General features: G+C 43.1%; 1 protein-coding gene across 2 annotated transcripts in view; it reads left to right on the top strand.

Annotated features, from left to right (window-relative positions):
• Positions 1–18,093, top strand: part of adgrl1a (adhesion G protein-coupled receptor L1a) — a 198,147-nt gene that overhangs the window by 162,345 nt on the left and 17,709 nt on the right. For both annotated transcript variants that reach the window (XM_049561794.1, XM_049561793.1), the window contains 7 exons: positions 7,232–7,439; positions 7,661–7,925; positions 9,587–9,914; positions 11,732–12,028; positions 13,448–13,551; positions 15,650–15,835; positions 16,020–16,058. In XM_049561794.1, the coding sequence (XP_049417751.1) occupies positions 7,232–7,439; positions 7,661–7,925; positions 9,587–9,914; positions 11,732–12,028; positions 13,448–13,551; positions 15,650–15,835; positions 16,020–16,058 (1,427 nt within the window). The remainder of the gene's footprint in view (positions 1–7,231; positions 7,440–7,660; positions 7,926–9,586; positions 9,915–11,731; positions 12,029–13,447; positions 13,552–15,649; positions 15,836–16,019; positions 16,059–18,093) is intronic.

Below are 18,093 nucleotides of genomic sequence, written 5' to 3'. Positions count from 1 at the left end.
TGATCAGCTGGTTGACAGATTTGGATTGGGATGACGTGCACCGCGTGGTGATGATGTCACGTGCAGGAGATCCTGTTCAATGAATGTCCAACACTACCTACCTGCTGTTAGGCTATTTTAAGACGATGTTGGCGTCAGCTGCTTCTCCTTCTTCTCATCAGTCCCTCTGTCCATTTTCTCACCCTTTCCGCTGACAGTCTAGCAGGGTACACTACCCACATCATTACAGTATTTCCTTTATCACTGCTGACAGGACCAAACTAGTGTCCGCCATATTTTTTCTCACCTCCAGTCTGTTTGCTTCTAAAGGAAAACAGGCAAAAGAAGGAAGCAGTGTAAGACCACTGTGAACAATCCTGGTGTTTCTATAGAGGATTGGGTGGGGGTGCACACAAGGACAGAACCATCGCTCACAAAAGCAGCTCTCTACCTGTGATTTGGAAAAGTGAGAGGGAATGAGTGAGAAACCACTGCATCGTGTGATAGGAAAACACAAAGAATCTCTGCGAATGAAGAAGGAGAGGGAGAGCGGTCGCTATAGAGACGATGAGTCAGGCAGCATCGCCTCATTAGGAATGACCCACCACACACAAGCACAGTCATGTGACCGAGGCAGTGCAGACACCCTATTCAGTGGCACAGGGAGATAGGGAAGAGTGTGGGGATTGACTCTACATGCAGAAGCCATTGCATTGTTAGAGCCAAAGAACAGAGAGGTGAGTGTGTGAGGCAGGTGGTCATGAATATAAATCACAACTGCTTTCAGGACCTTTATGGAGAGACAGCACCTCTGGGAGGCCTGATTCAGAGCAGGAACATGAAGGGCGGTGGCGGGCTAGGCTAGGCTAACTGCTACCCTACAGCTCACGCTTCAGTCAGTCAGTTAGTTTATCGTATGCCCCCTGTCGTCTACTGTATCTGGAGCCTGTAGCCTCTGCAGCCATGTCCCAACCAACTTTCCTGTCACTCAGTGTCAGCTTCACTCTGAGGCAGATAAGACTTTGCTTTCAATGGACGCTATCTCTAGCTGTTGCCAGCTTTTGGTCTCAGTAAAGGGTATTCTCTGGGGTGAATGTTTGGGTTGATAAAGGTGCCAGTTTGACACCTGCCTCCTCCACTGTCTGGAGAGTGTGTATGTGCGTGCATTCTCTGGGAGTTTGTGTGTGTCCTAAGGGTGTATGTCTCTGTGTGAGTGTGTGTATATGTCTGTGCATGACTGTTTGTGCTGTATTGTGTTTTTACTCCCATAACTTGACCCCCCTTGTAGTCTAAAAGGAAGCGGAAACACAATGGGAGCCCCTCCCGTCTCCTTCCTTATTTCTCTCTTCTCGCTGTCACTATATGTCACTTCTCAGCAGATTAACTCACTCCTAATTCTCATTTCACAGGAAATAACCTATTTACTCTCTCTTACTCCACTCCTCTCTCTCCTCTTGTTTGCACACACAGAACACGCTCACATCCTTCTTCACGCTTTCTTCTCTCTCTTTGCCTCTCTGTCTTCTCTGAACTGCACACATGCATGCCTACACACACATACACACACACACTAATACATGGTAAGACACAGCTACACACACTAATGGGCTGATGAATGCACATTAACATACCATCAGGAGACCCACTGCACACTCATGCACACACACTAACCCTTAAAGCCCATTAACCGTCCAGCATGGACACGGGGTACCATGCCATGCTCCATTCTGCCCCCTGCTGCCCGCGTGCTGCACCTGCCAGTAACAGGTGTGGGATTCAATTAGAGCAGCATGCTCTCAGCAGTCAGTCCTGTGAGCAGGCCATGACTGCGGACTGGGCAAAGGCTTGGGCCAGCAGAGCCCTCAGATCCCTGTAGCAAAGAAAAAAAAAAAAAAACCTACAACACAAACACTAGGAGGACGCCACTTTAGAAACAGCTGCCAACCATTGGCAGGGGGTGTTTAGATCATCAAAGTCGTACATTAACCATCACCATGACGCTGTCAAATCACACATAAAAACACCATGGATTGCTGAAGACAACCAAAATGAAAAGTCTAAATTTAGCCGAAAGCTGTCAGCGCTCACTTTTAATTGCGTTACCAGTCGATCACAAATTGCTGCGAGACACTAATGGGAGATATTTACTGTCATTTGCAGGAAAGTACTGGCGCTTTAATCATTTTATACTGCAGCCTCATATTGACAAGTAACAGCTGACCTGTGCCTGGGAAAGGGATTATGGAGATAAATAGTCAATTATTACAGCAGTATTTCCCTGTATGTGTGGCAGTAATTGGCATGCTAGAGCATGATAGCTACAGCCTGGGTTTTAATCCCTGATAAGGTAAGTTTCATTAGCCATCTGGCTAGTTTGTAGGGTAAAGAAGTGTTGTGTCTGCGCTGCCTTGCGACTTCAATGGGATGATCATGACTGCAAGATTTCCATCCGCACCAAAACGGGTATTAATCTATTAATCTAACTATCTCACATAATCCCAGATGGCTCTTACTCGTGCTAACCTGCTCTAGCCAGACTAGGATAATGCCTAATCTCGAGATTTACGCCTAATGCCTAATGCCTATTGCCTAATACCTCATTCATTCTGTGGTCATAATAGCCTCTTGTACTGTAGGCTCTACTGTTAGATTTTGGCTGTTCCGGCTTCCCACTGCTACAATCACCCTTCGCAGTTAGCGGGAGGGAGAGGGACGTATGTAGAGTGAAGGAGAGGCAGAAAGAGCTGGTAAACAGAAAGGCAGCCAGGAGAGCTGGGGAACGCAGGTCAGAGTTAATGAAGCCCCCTAGGCAGGGTTTGCAGGGTGTGAAGCATGGCCACTGTTTCTGTTTGGCCTGTGAGTGTGTGAATGTGTATGTGTGTGTATATGTCTGTGTCCTCGTGGCCTGCGTGTATAGCCCGGAGGCCGCTGATGAGCCCCTTTGACACCGGGCCCACCCGACGACCGGGTTCATTAGAATAAACTGAGGCTCGCTGGTCGGTAGCGGGGCAGGGTTCGGACAGGAGAGGAGGGAAGGGAGAGAACATGGAGGAGGAAGGCGGACGACAGACTGTTAGTCTTTGCTTTGCCGCAGTGTTATTGTGATGATGAGCCCAATAGAGAACAGTCTGCTACCAATTTAGGACAGGGCTGGAAGGTTGGGTGCAATAATGAACAGAATCATATAGTATTTTGGGGGGACACTGTGGCAGGCACAATATAGTGAGAGTAAATTGTATTGCAGACAACAACAACTATTTTGGTGCCGTGATAGATTGTAGTGCATTCTTGTCTCTTACCTGTTTAGGCTATTACAGCCAGTCAGGCCTCAGCACAGTACATTTTCCTCTAAAACTTTGGATTCAATCCTAAACTTTATTTATTGCCTATATTTGGTATTCAAAAATTTAACTAATATAATGTTAATATTAACGATACTATATCAGAAAAACACAAAAACTATTACAATGGTTATATTATGCTCTCTTCTATATTAATTAGCCTGAAGGCTCAAGTTGGTGAAGACAACACCAGCAAATGTGATTTATGTGCCACACTCTGAAACCAACAGCATAATTCCTGTGATATCAAACTTTGTAGACATGCCTTTAAGGTATTCCTTCTGTGACCCTCTTTATGCCATAGTTTTAGCCTTCATTCAGGTGGCACTCCAATGTTCAATTTCGCTACACTTAGCCCTTACCCCTTATTTTAGCAGGGGGTGTCGAGGGGAGGGGTGTTCCAATTCTTGCTGGGATAGAGGTGTAGGTAGGCTCTCCAGGTTGAGTTTTTTTTTAGAGGCGCACTCCAAACCGAGTGGTATGAGAAATCATTGGCAAGATGGCTGCGCAAGCAACAAAAGAGACCCGCATAGTTATTTTCTTTGTTAGTAAAGATTAAAAATAATAACCATTGTATTGTCTTATTTATATCCTCTTATATTCTTATATCCTCCTGAGACCCGAACTTTTTTTCAGTATGCATTTTTAATTTCTCCTAGCTATTTGGGATCAGTAGGACCCAATAAGTATAAAAACTAAACACTGTCAACGATAATAAAGTCCCATTGTCTTCATACGAGTACTTCCTAACAGTGTCTTAGCTCGTTACTGTTGCTAAAATTGGTCAAATTTGTTGCCATACCAAACTACAAACGTTATTAATCGTAAATAAACAAGTTTCAACCATTAAGTGTGATCAGGTTTTGGACCTGGTCCATGCTTGTGTCGGGATCGGCTGCAGACTGACTTAGCAGATATGGCTGCCATCTTATTTTTACACGGAACAGTGAATTGTGCTCTCACTATCACCAGATGGCACAAAAAGTGTCCACAAACAAGGACAACAGGTCTAAGTTAAGTAGAATGAAGTATATGGTCAAGGAAACCCAAAATGTGATGGACACAAGGTAGTAGGAGGTTATAGCAAGCATAACAAAAAATTGGTAGTAGTAGCCTATGCAAATGCCGCGGCAGCTAACTAGCTATCCAGCTAGTTAACGTGACATTGTTATTGTTGATTTGTACATGACAGTCCTGCAGTTTTCCATGTGGCATTCTCTCCCTTTGGTGGCATATGATGCCTGAAATTTAACTCAAGTCCAGCAGTGAAGTTGCTGCACTTTTAACTGCTCTTCTAATGTCAGTCAGACTGGCAGTGTAAGAGCATGGGTTGCTAATGTTAGCATTCAGAGCACCACTAGTGGCCTGGTAATGAAGCAATGTTCTTTTTTATCTGATGACTTATTTGATAAGTTGATAGCGTGAAACTGAAATTGTGAACAAATCACAACCGCCCATGGTTTTCCATCAGTCCATAAGATAAATTGCAAATGTCTGTGATAATACTGTTATTGCCTGTTTATGTAAACGCCATTGAAACCTACTGATGATGTCTCAGGGCTTCGATGGGTTGTCCCATTTCGTTTTTGTAACTCTGTCCTGAGGGTCAAAGGGCACTCGAAAACGAGGAGTAGGGTTAAAAATAAATGCAAAGAATTGGAGAAATGGGATCAGGCCCAACACATATAGAAGCTATTCTGCCCTTTACTGTACTGTAATAAATATCAATTTCACTGTATCGTGGCCACAGATAAATTGGATGCTAGCATTCATATTAATACTTAGTTTTCTTTGGCCGGTCATCCTTTTTGTGGCTGTAGAGAACAGCCTTGCGTGTTTGTGTTTCTTTGTCCTTTATTCTACCTTGAGGCAGAATGTTGCTGGCTTTGTTTATGGGTCACCTACATGCAGAGCTGCTGTATTGCTTTCTGCATGCTGTTTATTTCTCTATTTACAGTAGCATTGTACTTTTGAGGCAGTGTCCTACTTTTAGTGGTTGTTTTTTTTCTCCCCCCCACTCTATAGCTTTCTGCTCCGATAATACCTCACCCTTTACAGCCTTTATTTGAAATGCTTTGGAGCACAAGTTCCGTTTATTCGCAGCGAACTCATGCTGTGTCCGGATTGATAAAAATGTCATTTTATTGTGGTGTGAGGGAGAGTTGGCACAGATGTTAGTCAAGAAATCCATTGTTAGGCTGTCTGAAAACGCTAGATTTAACCATTGCTCTGAACACTATTTTGCATATTTCAGTCACCCACGTTCATATTTGCAAAGCAAACACCTCAGGCGTCCCTGCTTTCAAGGGAGCATTTTGGTTCGACAATGGAGCATGACAAGCCTCCTCCCCGTGAAGAGTTTGTATTCAGAGTGTTTGTTTAAGCCTGAGTTTGATTAGATTCCTGTTTGGCTGCCTGTCCCAATCCCTGTTGGACCCCCTCAGACAGAGCGGGCTAATGTCTGAGTGGCCCAGCACCACAGATCACCAGCCACTACCAACAACAGCACGACAGGCAACAGAAAGAGAAAGCTGGATTTCCAAAAGCCCGAAGCTCCTCCATCTCTCTATTATGATTCTCCTCCTGTTCCAGACTTCCATGCAATATTCAAGACAGTTTGAGCCTACACTGATCCATCACTCTAACAGTGACTGTGTGACAGTGTATGTATGTGTGCATGCACCATCCTCGCGTGTATTGGGGTGGTATGTGTGTGTCTGTCTATTCGTGTGTGCTCTATGTCATCTGTGTCCAAATGCCCCTGCAGTGTCCAATTAGTTCAGAGATGCGTTCAATCATGAGGTGACCAGCAGGTGTCTGGTTCTGTCGCAACCCCAAGCCAGAGAGCCACATAAATAAGCTGGCAGAGGAGACGTGGGGACTCCTCAGCTGTTTTATTCTGTAGTGCCTCCAACTCTCCTCTCTCTCTCTCTCTCTCCCTCTCTCTCTCTCTCTCTCTCTTTCTCTCTCTCTCTCTCTCTCTCTCTCCCTCTCCCTCTCCCTCTCTGTCACCGGTACCCCTGTGATGTCAGAGTGGCGAGGATGCCAGCAGCTTTCCTCATAGATCACCTGACGTGTCTGGTGGTCCCAGGGTACTCTCTCTGTCAGGCAGGGACACACTGCGTCAGCCAGCCAATTTACACCAGTCCCCAGTGGATGACCTCCACCTGCCTAAAGTAGACATCCTGTGTGTCTGTGTGCTTGTTTGGTGTATGGATTGTGCGTAAGGGTTCCCAAGTATTTGTTGTTGTGTGGATCTATGTCTGTTTGCAATGGGGACTGTTGTTTGTGTCTGTATTTGTGCATGCGTGTGGGTGTGTGAAGCCATTTTGGACGCATGGGAGGCCTGGCCAACCTCACATCTTTACCCCAGGATGCTTTTTTCTTTGAGGCATTACTCTTGACTGAGAGCCAAATTTGAGTCCTAATAAAACAAGCTGCACAATTACTGTTTTACCACCCAGTAGCAGAGCAGAGAAGCACAGGCCTTTGAAATAGAAAATGCACAATCAAATAAAAAGTAGGCCAAGATAAATTAGATTAGAGACTACATCCAAGCCGCGGCGGCAGCCAGAAATCTCCCATTTATCATATCCAGACGCTTTCCGACCACAATGCTGATGTTCTACAAATGAGCTTTTATATGTTCCTTCATTTTAAATCTGATATTGTACCTCACCTCCCTCCCCCCTCTACTTACTTTTATCTACTCACATCTTTCCTCCGTCCCCTCCACGTCTCTCTCCTGTTCTATATTCCATGGTCTTTGGCCTTTTCCCATTCCCCTCTCTGCCTCCCCTGCCATCTCCATGATACCTTTCATTTTTACAAAACTTTGTTCTTATTTTCTGTGCCTTCCTTTTTCTCCTTCTTCTGCTCCTCTCTGCCCCAACACACCTCCTCTGCTCCAGTCTTTGTGTGTCCGGGGACACTGCTGCGGGTTCAGGCGGCCAGTTCTCTGCAGGAGGCGGAGCACCAGGCGGGGGCATGGTGTAAGGACCCGCTGCAATCCGGAGACCGTCTGTACGTCATGCCCTGGACCCCCTATCGCACCGACATGCTGTATGAGTACGCCTCCTGGGAAGACTTCAAACAGAACCGAGCCACCACCACCTACAAGTGAGGGCGCCTCCCACTGTCCTGGATGATCAAATAGCATCTGCTGCTGTATTGATTTATTGGCTTTTGATGTGGATATGGATGGTGATAGCAGAACGGTCCCACTGTGGTGTCAGCTTGCTCACAGTGAGGACATCTTGTAGGATTGTGTCGTGCAGAGTAGATGAATTGACTTGTTCTCTTGAATTTTCTGCACCACTCATGTGATGCTTTCTCAACAGGTTGCCCAACAGGGTTGATGGCACAGGGTTCGTGGTGTACGACGGCGCGGTGTTTTACAACAAAGAACGAACACGGAACATTGTCAAGTATGACCTAAGGACACGAATCAAGAGCGGTGAGGCCATCATCACAAACGCCAACTACCATGACACCTCGCCCTACCGCTGGGGAGGGAAATCGGACATCGACCTGGCTGTGGATGAGAATGGGCTGTGGGTGATCTACGCCACTGAGGCCAACAACGGACGGCTGGTGGTCAGCCAGGTGGGAGAGCAGCCCTGCACAGAAGGGGATGAGATGTGGATTATAAACGCAGGAGTGGATTATATCAAAATCTCATCTGACTAGTCAGGCGAAAGGTCATATGTCACACATGAATGACTTACTATGGAGATTACACAGGTGCACTGACAAATGAGATGTTGTTTGCCAAGAAGAAGAGTCACATAAATATTATATGCAAAAGGTTAAATTTTAAATCCCATCATATCCAAAAAATTAATCTTCACTAGTAGGGTAAATATTTGATTTATTTTGTTGGTCCACAACCGGTTTCTTTTAGGCTTCAAACATTTCATAATTTAATAACTTAAAACTTATAAAGAAAATGTAGCATTATGTTGTCTGCTCATTTTTATATCAATAGTTTAGAAGCATACTGTTTTAAACAAAGTCACATTACTTTGCACTGCTCACTTGACAAACTCAAAACATAATCCATCACTGTGAACTTTGGAACATTCATAATTTAATGCCAGTCGGGTCTTTGTTTCTTAACAAACAAAACTGCAATCAGGCAGCAAGTTTCCACACAAACGCAGTTTGAATTAATGTGCTGTTCAGATAGACGGCTCCCATTTATTATCACTATCTTTGACCTAACCAGGAAATTGTTTTTCTAACTGTATAAGTTAAACTATCCATCTAACATAATATCAAACCCTGCATGAGCTATGAGAGTGTCGAGTAATGGAGCAACAAAGTCATAAATAAGGAAGTGATCACTTTCATCATCAAGGAGTTGTCTGGGTTGTGGGGGACTTTTATTATTTTTCCGCAAACCTTGAGTGCAACAAACACATTGAGGTCTCTATTAAGCCTCGGCATGCAGTTTGAAGGTATATTTAGCAGAAGCAGCTTTGCATAAAGGCATAGACATATCTCTCCTTCAAAGCCGGAGCTGAGGGTTTAATTAGTTTTTAAATGCGTTTACAAGTGCTTATAAATCTTAACATTATTTTACAGAAGCACCATTTGCGCTGCTGGGCTTATGTTAGCGTGAGTAATATGGGCGATGTTACATCAAATCATTTCATTTTAAAGGAACTTTATAGATAATCTAATAGAGCATGTAGTTCTGTTATCTAGACATTCATCTTTAGATTTTTGTTTTTGGAAGTCCCAACATTTGAGCTGCATCTGTAAAATAGACCACAACCTATTAAGCTACTGTAAGAAATAGGGATGATCCTAACGACCAATTTCCCTGACATTTAAACAGATGTTCAAATTAATACTAGTAGCACAACTGAATCTTTAAGTTTAAATATTTTCCCCAAATTTTATAAGTGATTTTAAATTATTAGTCACATTTGTCAGTAACCAAAGTGTATTTTAAATACCACTGAAACATGTGACACTCTGCATTGTGCATTATGAAAACTGCATATTATGCTGTAAAACATGACAAAAAAGCAACATTTATTTAAAACAATATTGTTTAGGTAAATAAATCTAGAGTGGCATTTTCACTGGGTTTAGCTATTGCATAAAATAACAATAATTTTAGTAATAATTATAACTGACTAGTATTTCTTGTGCCAACTAGTGAGGGTAGCAACGTATAATCAACTCTCCAAGCTTCCCAGAATGATCCTTAAACTACATAAATCCTCAGCCTAATTCAACGTTCCCTCTCCCCATAGGTGAACCCGTACACCCTGCGCTTTGAAGGCACCTGGGAGACCAGTTTTGACAAGAGAATGGCATCCAACGCCTTCATGGCATGCGGCGTGCTTTACGCAGTGAGGTCGGTCTACCAGGACGATGACAGTGAAGCTGGTGGCGACCTGGTGATGTACGCCTACAACACCAACCGAGCCCGGGAGGAGCCTGTCAACATAGCTTTCCCAAACCCCTATCAGTATATTTCCTCTGTGGACTACAACCCTCGAGACAACCAGCTTTATGTCTGGAACAACTATAATGTGCTGCGCTACCCGCTGGAGTTTGGGCCACCGGACCCCACCACGGGTAAGGAGCGATCCCACAGACACATTTTTAAAATGTTTGAAGTGATGGACAGTTAAAAGCTAATCACATAAAAAGTATACAGATGTTTCCCCATTTTATACCTGTTAGTATCTGGGCCCAAGTTCGAATGAACTATAATAGTTAACATCAGACAATTTAGTAGTCGGGTATTATGATTTATTTATACAGATTTAAATGAGAATTAAGTAGAAAAGTAACATCTGTTACAACAGAGAATTGTGAGGCTGTGGCCATGAAGTCAGCACTGGAGGGGACCAACCTGCCAGGTGTTCTGTGGTCCCCCCACTCTCTAAAAAAAAAAAAATAAAAATTTGAAAACTAATTTTCTACTATATTACATTATTTATCAAAAGCAAGTACAGCTATACAGTGAACTAAAAAAATACGCCCTGAATGAAAGCTCCTACTGTCTATATAAATGACACTTCACTGCGACTTGACATGGGCTGTCTGACAATTACAATGTAACAAAGATATTAATGTCAGTTGAATAGCCCAGGAGCCATGTGTCCCTGGGGTACGGCAACACTATTTGGACAAATGACACATAGAGCTGCAGCCCACCTTAAATTAGAAAGGGTAGCAATAATTATGGCAATTCTTTGAGTTTATTTATGATTATGATTACATTTTTGATGATTATTTGGACAGCAGTGCGTGGTTGCCTGTCGCAGAATAGCAAAAATGTGCATGTATGTATGTATATATATTCGTATATTTAAATATCGGTAGATCTGTGCTGCCAATTTATATTATAATAGAAAAATTAAAAATACACTTTTCAGATCTCGCACAGTTTTCTTACAGAAGACTTTGGTGACAAAATGACAGATTTCTACCTGATAAAATATTTTATTTACTCGCGCTAACTGCATTCCTCTCATGATTATTTTATATTCATACTGTAGAACGTTAAATTATGGAGAAGCACTTTATGCATCTTATTGTGAGTGATGTTTTTTTCTTGATCAGGGAACACTTGAAACAGCTCATGCAGAATGTGTTTGTGACTGTTTCTTATCTGACATTTGGGCGCCTCAGATATCAAATCATTGTATTCCCATCCCCAGCCATAGTTACAGTAAAGAGCAGCCTCTCAGGTATGACTGCTGTAGCACTTCATATCAACTTCTCTGTGTCATGGATAATGAAAAAGTCATTCTGAAATGATAAGGGGGAGGATGAAATGAGAACACCACACTGCATTTTGGCAGTCCATCAATATGAGAGGGAGGTTTGGATGTATTGTATATCTGAGCTGCATAAAGGCCTGTATAAAGCTCAGATTATGCCCAGAGAGAGTAGAGGCAGAGACACACGGGCGGCGGCACTCACAGTGTGCACGCTGCCTCTGCGTTTGATCAGTTAGGATTTTGTAGTTGTGATGTGCTGCTTTTATCTTCGCATTAGGTTTGGTTGTTAGTGATGGTGACTTCTCTGATACATTTGATCAATTATTTACTTCTCCCTGACTTGTGATGATGCGTTCTCTCCATCTCCTCCCCTGCTTCTCTCATCTCTCTGGAGAGCCCGCTTTGAGAGGCTCCGAAAAGTATTTGTCACCCCAATTATTGTCAGGCTAACTTTTGAACTCAGCTTCTAAGAGACATCTTAAATTCACATGCATGTGTCCTTCACTCTCTTGATCTCTTTTTTTTTTTTGGGCTTTTGCTGTCGGCTTTTGCTGCTCTCTAACAAATCCCTTTTAAAACTCTAAATGTCTCTCACTCACTCTGGGCCTCATTTGTAGCCTCCAACTCTTGTGTTCTCTCTGTGTTACTCTGGGGTTACCTCAGGCCCTCTCACCACCACCCAAGTGACTACCACCCTTGCAGCCAGGCCCTTCACTTCCAGCGCCAGCCCTTCTACCGCCCGCCCTCTGGCCCCCACCTCACGCCCAATCGGCTCCATCAACAAGCACCCGGATCTTCGACCGATCACAGCTACTGTGCCTGTCACCCGCCGGCCACCCCGCCCTCCTCCACAAGGCCTGGAGCCTCACGTCTGCGAAGCCAAGCTAGTCCGTGGCGTCCAGTGGCCCACCACGCAGAGAGGAGAAACAGTAGACCGCCCATGTCCCAAAGGATCTCTAGGTGAGAGCATTTGCATGTGTGTATTTTTAAACGTGTGCATTTTTCCACTCCATAAAACAAACATGTGCGTTTCATGTCGTACTTCCACAGTGTGTCCTTCATGCGTGTGTTTGTTTGTGCGCACATTATATCTCTCTCAGCATGTGCCCAAGTGATCAGCGTGTTTGTGCTCTCACACTTGTTTTTTTCCGCTGTTGTCTTCTCCTGTCCCCGCGTTGGTCCCACCAGCAGGCACAGTCCCAGAGGACTCGCAGATGAAAGCCCGTCCTCCACAAATGAAAGGCTCATCTCCCACAGAAACAGAGCTGATTGAAAGTGGCGAATAATGAAATGAAAGACTAGACAACACAGGCTTCACCTCCCTTCATGCTAGTTTCTATACCTTTAAACATGCAGCAATCAAAAAGCTCTCGTTAGTCGCAGGGCGAAAAAAAAAAGACATCTCCCTCCATCAAACTCTCCAATGCTTTTTCGCTGTTTCTGTATGTTCTCTCTGTAAACGGCACTAACATTAAATTAACAGCTGGCTTAATTGCCGCGTCTTGGCAGAGCTCTCAAACCCAATCTGTGGTCGATGGAGGAGAGTATAGAGAAAAGCGGGAGAGAAGGGGGGATTGGTGGGAGAGAGAGAGAGAGAAGAAGAGGGTATGAAATGCAACGCCGCATCTGCTCAGATCCCTCTACAACTGTGAAGCGTTGCTGCATTGTCTCTGTCATCTCTGCTCCTCTGTTCTGCTTCTCTCTCTCTCTTACTCTCTGTCTCTCTTGCCGTGGTCTCTCCTCTCCTCTTTTCCCTGCCTTCTCTTTGTGACTTGATGTTGGTTATTTGTGTTAGCAGCAGCGCATAGACCCTTCTCTGGTTTTATCCCCGCGTGGTGTCCTTTCTCTGAACCCACGTAACTAGAAAAACCTAGCTGGAAATAAGGGTTGGTGGAAGGTGCTTCCCTTCAGGTGTTTTTATTTGACAGTGAGGTATCATACCTGATGTCTTTGGTGTGTGTGTGTGTGTGTGTGCACATAGTAAATGTTATGTGGTATGTCTGCATGTACTCCTTTTAAACCATTCCTTTTAGAGCATGAAAGCCCGTTCCACCCCTGCCGTCTTCTTCCTCCCTTTCTCTTCCCTCGCTCTCTCACTGCCCTACACTCCATTATTGAACCTTTTCCACTTCTGACCCATTTTACTCTACCTCCTCCCTCCGTCTTCCCTCTCATCTTCAAACACTTTGAATATTACATTTTTAAAATTCATTTCACTCCGTTTTTCTTGGGTAGGGAGGGAAAAAAAATCGTATCACTTTTTTTTTTGTGCTCATCCCTCCTCTCCACACTTTCCCCTTTAATTGCAGACACCTAACGCTTATTATCTCTCCATTACTTCCCCCCTCCTCTGTTTCTTCTCCCTCTGCTCGTCTCCAGGCATTGCTTCATTCCAGTGCTTGGTGGACCAGGTCATGTGGAACCCGCGGGGTCCTGACCTGAGTAACTGCACCTCCCCGTGGGTCAACCAGGTGGCCCAGAAGGTGAGACCTGGAGCCGTACCCCCCGGCCGTGGGTCCGTCCCCTTCGTCTGCCCCACCGCCCCGACCATCCTCCCTGTCCACCTGCACACACACATTAACATATCTCCAAGGCTGGCCTGATTAAAATACAGACTCATTTCAACTGGCCCTTCATTACAAGGCATCTGCTCTTGATACTTAATTAACTCTCCTTTTTTTTCAGTAATATACTTTAATCACAGACAGGTAAAATTATTTTTAAAAATCAGGCTTAGGGCCTTACGGCTTGCAAGGTATTTCAGTTTCTCCATCATAGTTTCTTATAATGCATTATACCTGCAGTGGCAAAACATCATTGTCTCCAGCATGGGTGGATTATGAAATAGTGGGCCCCTGGGCACAGATATGCAAAGGGCCCCACCACCTCTCCTGCATAAAAGCAAGACGCATAGACTTTGTGGTTGTTTTGTGTCTTTTTGTAGTTGTTTTGGCTGCTTTGAGGTAATTGAGGTATTTGTTTATGTAATTTTGTGTCTTTTTTGTCATTTTGTGCCTTCTTTTAGGGTTTTTTGTGTTTTCTTGTGGTAACTTGTATCTTTTTGTAGTCCTTTTGGGCTCTTTGAGGCAATTTTTATGTCTTATTGAGGTAATTTTGTGTCTTTTTGGTAATTTTGTGCCTTCTTTTAGGGTTTTTTGTGTCTCCTTATAGTTATTTGAATCTTTATGTAGTCGTTTGGGACTCTTTGAGGCAATTTTTATGTCTATTGAGGTAATTTTGTGCCTTCTTTTGTCATTTTGTGTCTTCTCTTAGGGTGTTTTGTGTCTCCTTGTGGTTATTTGTATCTTTTTTTAGTCTTTTGGGGTTCTTTCAGGCATTTTGTATGTCTAATGAGGTAATTTTGTGTCTCTTTTGCTAATTTTGTGTCTTCTTTTAGGTTTTTTGTTGTCTCCTTGTTGTGATTTGTGTCTTGTTGTAGTGGTTTTGGGCTCTTTTAGGTAACTTAATTGTCTTATTGAGGTAATTTTGTGTCTTCTTTTCAGTTTTTTGTCTCCTTGTGGATATTTGTGTCTTTTTGTAGTCATTTTCGGGCTCTTTGAAGCAATTTTTATGTCGTATTGAGATAATTTGTGTATTTTTTGGTAATTTTGTGTCTTCTTTAAGGGTTTTTTGTGTCTCCTTTTAGTTATTTGTATCTTTTTGTTGTTGTTTGGGGCTATTTGAGGTCATTTTTATGTTGGGTTTTTGTGTCTCTTTGTGGTCGTTTTGCCAATTTTTGCAGTTATATTGTATCTCTTTGCTGTTCTTTTGCATCTCTTTGTGTTTCTCTTTGTGATCTTTTTGTGTCTCTTTATGGTAATTTTGAGTCTCCTCCTGGTCGCTTCGTGTTAATTTGACATTTTGAAAGTAAAGGCCAGGGGGGCCCCCCTGACACTTGGGGCCCTGGGGCCTGAGCCCAGCTGACTCGTTCAGTAATCCATCCATGGTCTCCAGATGATGCAAAATGATTTTAACTTAGCTCCCTGGAATCTAAATTGCCAAACTGTGTTATAATATCTGCTCTAGTAATTTGATCAATCCCGATTTTGGCAGTTATCAGATTTCAGTGCATGTAAATGTGAATGAATTCTAAGCTGGTTCCATTTCCACAGGAGAAAACTGTGATTATTTAACCATGCCTGCCCTTGACTGGCTTTCTTAAGGGTTGATTTAAGTGTGTTTATGTGTCTGGAAGGAAAAGCAGCATCATGGTGAAAAGTAACATCGTTGTAAGAATCCATTATACCTTCTCCTTTTGGCAAAAATCAATTGCAATTGCAAAGTGGTTGCTAAGGGTGTGATTTGCAAGTGAAACAGCACTAGGGAGAATAAAAAGTTCACAATGTGTTCTACATGGTCCATCTTTGTTTACAATGATGCAAGAGGGGCTGATAATACAGATCCTTTTTGGAAGGGTTCTGGGGAAATCTGACTACTGAACAAACAGTATTTTGTTGGCGCTGAGACTAATTCAAAGCATAGTTTCATGTAATGGTAGAGTGCATCAAAACATTAACAGTTTTTTTAATTATCCTCATACTCTCACTGTATGTAAACACGCATGCATGTGTTGACGTGCAGATAAAGAGCGGTGAGAATGCTGCCAACATAGCCGGAGAGCTTGTGAACCACACCCGGGGCCGGATCCAGGCGGGAGATGTCAGCTCCTCCGTGCGACTCATTGAGCAACTGCTGGACATCCTGGATGCCCAGCTTCAGGCCCTAAGGCCCGGAACCAAGGAGTCAGCTGCACGAAACTACAACAAGGTAGAGTGTAAACACACGCATAAGCACACACACGCCTGCGTCTATCTTTAATTCAAGCATTAGAAAAGGATGCTGAGGTTAATGTGAATTTACCCCTCTAGTGCACATGCAAGGACAAGTTTTTAATTTACCGGGTTTTTTTTGTTTGGCTGTTTAATTCCATGCTTTGTTTTCTCCCTTCCAGCTCCAGAAGCGAGAGCGGACCTGTCGGGCCTACATCCAGGTAGCTTTTCTCTTTTATCTGCCTGCTTTACATGCCTGTGGAGTAGGACTGCTCTGCGACTTAAAATAACTGAGGGGAGATAAATCCTTGAGTAGACTAGGTTTGTGGATGAGATTCCTCTGGCTCAGTGCTCTGTATTATGATTTATATTGCCTTTGGAATCATCACTTACAGAATTTCTGTTTTTTTGTTTTTTTCCGGAGAGCAGCATGAGTAAGTTTTTGGTTTAACTCCTGGCAGGCATTGGTGCAGAATTTCCCAGAGCAGTGAAAGCTGATTTGTAGTTTTTCAATTGCTCACGGTGTATATATGGTTAAAATATGGGTTCAGCTAATGTGTAAGTCATCTGTCTTTGACCTAATCTTAGCTTTGTTGGACTGTGATTGAGCCTAACTGTATAATATCGGCCTTGGCCTCATTTTGTCGCACAATAAGGTACAATATCTGCGGTTCTGAGCAAATGTAATTTGACGATAGCACTGTATGGAAGGCAACAGTTTGTGTTACTACACCCTTCTGTGCTTTTCCAATATGTGTGCAATATCTCTGGTTCTGAGAAAGCTGTAATCTAATATCATGAAAAGGCCTTGTGTATGCTCCTCTGTAATGATGAAATGCGGCGCTCTGCAGCACACAGTCTTTTGTGTATCTTGACCTGTCTGCAGCATGCTGTAATATGACACCACATCTTTCTGATCTCTGCTGGTGCAAGATGAATTTAAAGGCTGCTGTGTAGTATGTAACAGACCATTATGTTTTGGGGTTTTTTTTTATCACTCGCCACAAGTTAGCTCAGTACCGTTCAGAGGATGAACCAAAAATCCCCCCGTGTGTTTTCCCCTTGTAGCGGATGGAGTGCGTTCGGATACGAGATTCATTTTGTTAACAGCAAATGCTCTTTATTCCACACAGCAGTCAATCCTTCATTTTGAGAGGCCTGAGCAAGAGAATTACATGATTCATCAAGCAGGCTACTCCAATAAATTGGATAGCTGATACAACCATCAAAATTGCCATTAAATGAATTGTAAGTGTGAAATAGAAAGGTAATATGTCTGACATAGCACAGTAATAAATTTAGTGCAGGGGAGTGGTGAGTTTCTAGGAAATTAGAGTGGGGTAGTGGTGACTTAACTTCAAAGAGGTCATGTAATACACGTAACACTATGGTACAAGAGAGAGTAATTACCAAGGAGTGGGTGATAAACATATCAAAAACTAATCAATAATTACTGAGTAGCTAATTAACATTATTACTAGCATTACTACCATCATTATACCTTCACCCCAGTGACAGCTGTGGCCTGAGGCATTATATTTTGGGCCATCCATCTGCCCTTTTCATTCTCGTGAGCGTGAAATCTCAGGAACACCTTGAGGGAACTTCTTTAAATTTGGCACAAACATCCACAGCTGATTAGATTTTGGTGGTTAAAGGTCAATCACCAAGGTCACCGTGACCTCCCGTCCATCCCATTCTCATTAACATGGTGTCTCATGAATGCCCTGAGGGAGTTTCTTCATATTTGGCACAAATGTCCACTTGGATTCAAAGATGAATTTATTAGAATTTGGTGGTCAAAGGTCAAGGTCACTTTGAACTCACAAACATATTTTTGGCCATAACTCAACAATTGAGATGCTAATTCCAAAAAAAATTCCACACAGATGACAAAATGATGACGTGATGACATTTTATATCCAAAAGGTCATCTTCAATGTGACATCATAATACTCCACAAAAACACTTTTCTGGCCATTATTAAACACCACAACTCAGGAACAGAAGGTGACACATTTGGTCAGATACTGAATAGGTGACACTAATCTTGGGTGTCCATCTTGAAACTGTGCTGATTGTATAGATCTTCTGTGTGGCCGCATCCACGTTTCACCAATAAAAATACACTTAATGCCTTTAATTAATTCTTTTAAAGTCTTCACTGCATATATTACAGAAGTCTGGACAGACATGGATGTAAAATGCAACTTGACTGGTTGGCAGAGGCAAACAACCACAAGGCAGTAATGCTAG

Source organism: Epinephelus fuscoguttatus, linkage group LG19 (assembly GCF_011397635.1).
Source record: "Epinephelus fuscoguttatus linkage group LG19, E.fuscoguttatus.final_Chr_v1".
Lineage (NCBI taxonomy): Eukaryota > Metazoa > Chordata > Actinopteri > Perciformes > Serranidae > Epinephelus > Epinephelus fuscoguttatus.
The sequence above is the reverse complement of the archived record's forward strand: the minus strand, read 5'-3'. Positions and strand labels throughout refer to the sequence as shown.